Here is a 1,431-nt window from a genome sequence, read left to right as displayed (position 1 = left end):
TGTGTGTGTCTGTGTGTGCATTTTTCTTTCTCTTGAATAAATACTTAGGAGTATTTATTAGTATTATTAATCCAGCAATTGCTAGATCATAGGGTACATCATATTGTTGAACATTTTTAAACTTCCAAATGATTGTTCACGTGGTTGTACCATTTACTTTTCCAGAGTTCTGGTGTTCACATCCTTGCCAAAATTTGGTTTGTTAGTCTTCATTGTTTTGGCTGATCTAGTGAGTGTGTCATGGTATCTCAAGGTTCTAATTATTATTTACCTGGTGACTAGTGAGGAAGCCCTAGGTGGATTGCAAATGGTTAGCACACTTGGCTGCTAACCAGAAGTTTGGGTCCCCCCAGAGGCTCCTTGGAGAAAAGAGGTGGTGATCTTCCAAAAAATCAGCCACTGAAAACCCTGTATAGCACGGAGCTACACCCTGTACAGCACAGGGCTACAACTGTGTACAGCATGGGGCTACAACCCTGTCTAACACAGGGCTACAACCTGTATAGCACAGGGCTATAGCCCAGTCCAGCACAGGGCTACAACCCTGTCCAGCACGGGGCTACACCCTGTACAGCACGGGGCTACAGCCTTACAGCACGGGGCTACAACCCTGTATACCTATGCACAACAGCTAATAAATTCAGCCAGTATTTGCATGACTTTAAGATCGTTTGTTTACTGCGTGTGTTTGGTTCTTTTTCAGCGATGAGCCAGTAGCAGATATTGAAGGACATACAGTGCGTGTGGCCCGAGTAATGTGGCATCCCTCAGGACGTTTCCTGGGCACCACCTGGTAAGCCATATTGTTATTCTATCCACACAGGCCTGTGGCATCTTTTGAACTCATTGTAGCTATCTGTGAGGTCAGTGTTTAGAGCAGAGATCTTCAAGTAGGATTCTCTTGGAATGTACTGAATTAGAATCAGAAAAGAGTATATGATAGTTACAGAATTAAGTGTGTTTGCTTTTAAATACAGTTAGTCTGAAATTTCAAAGTCACTAATTGGCTGAGATTTGGGAGCTGTGTTGGCATAGTACCTAAGGCATTTGACTACTAACCAGAAGGCTGGCAGTTCAAACCCACCAGCCATTCCTCGGAAGAAAGACTAGGCAATCTACTTCTGTAGAGATACCACCTCAGAAGAAAACCCAAGGAGGGGTTGCTATGAATCAATGGCAATGAGTTTGGGTTTTTTTTCTTTTTCTTTTCTTTTTTTTTTCTGAATTGCTGGAGAAGTAGGATTTTCACTTTTTTCTCTCTTCTTAACAAAAATTAGAGGTGTTTCTTTGTTGTTGTTACTGGTTTGTTTTTTATTTTTGCTACACATCTCTGCCTGCAAATCAGTCTCCCTTTTAACGACCAGAATCTGATAAAGAACTTTACAGTTGAGTTATGATTTACATACTGAGGACTGGATATATCTTAAAAGT

The 1,431-nt window shown here is 41.4% G+C and overlaps 1 protein-coding gene across 1 annotated transcript in view; it reads left to right on the top strand.

The window, feature by feature from the left end:
- The window catches only part of PRPF4 (pre-mRNA processing factor 4), a 17,782-nt gene that overhangs the window by 14,110 nt on the left and 2,241 nt on the right, over positions 1–1,431 (top strand). The window contains exon 10 of the mRNA XM_007936702.2: positions 704–793. Within this exon, the coding sequence (XP_007934893.1) occupies positions 704–793 (90 nt within the window). The remainder of the gene's footprint in view (positions 1–703; positions 794–1,431) is intronic.

Source organism: Orycteropus afer, unplaced genomic scaffold (genome assembly GCF_000298275.1).
Source record: "Orycteropus afer afer isolate SDZICR_OR568_19922 unplaced genomic scaffold, OryAfe1.0 scaffold00037, whole genome shotgun sequence".
In the NCBI taxonomy this organism is placed as follows: Eukaryota; Metazoa; Chordata; class Mammalia; order Tubulidentata; family Orycteropodidae; genus Orycteropus; species Orycteropus afer.
Note: the sequence above shows the minus strand (reverse complement) of the source record. Positions and strands in the feature narration are given on the sequence as shown.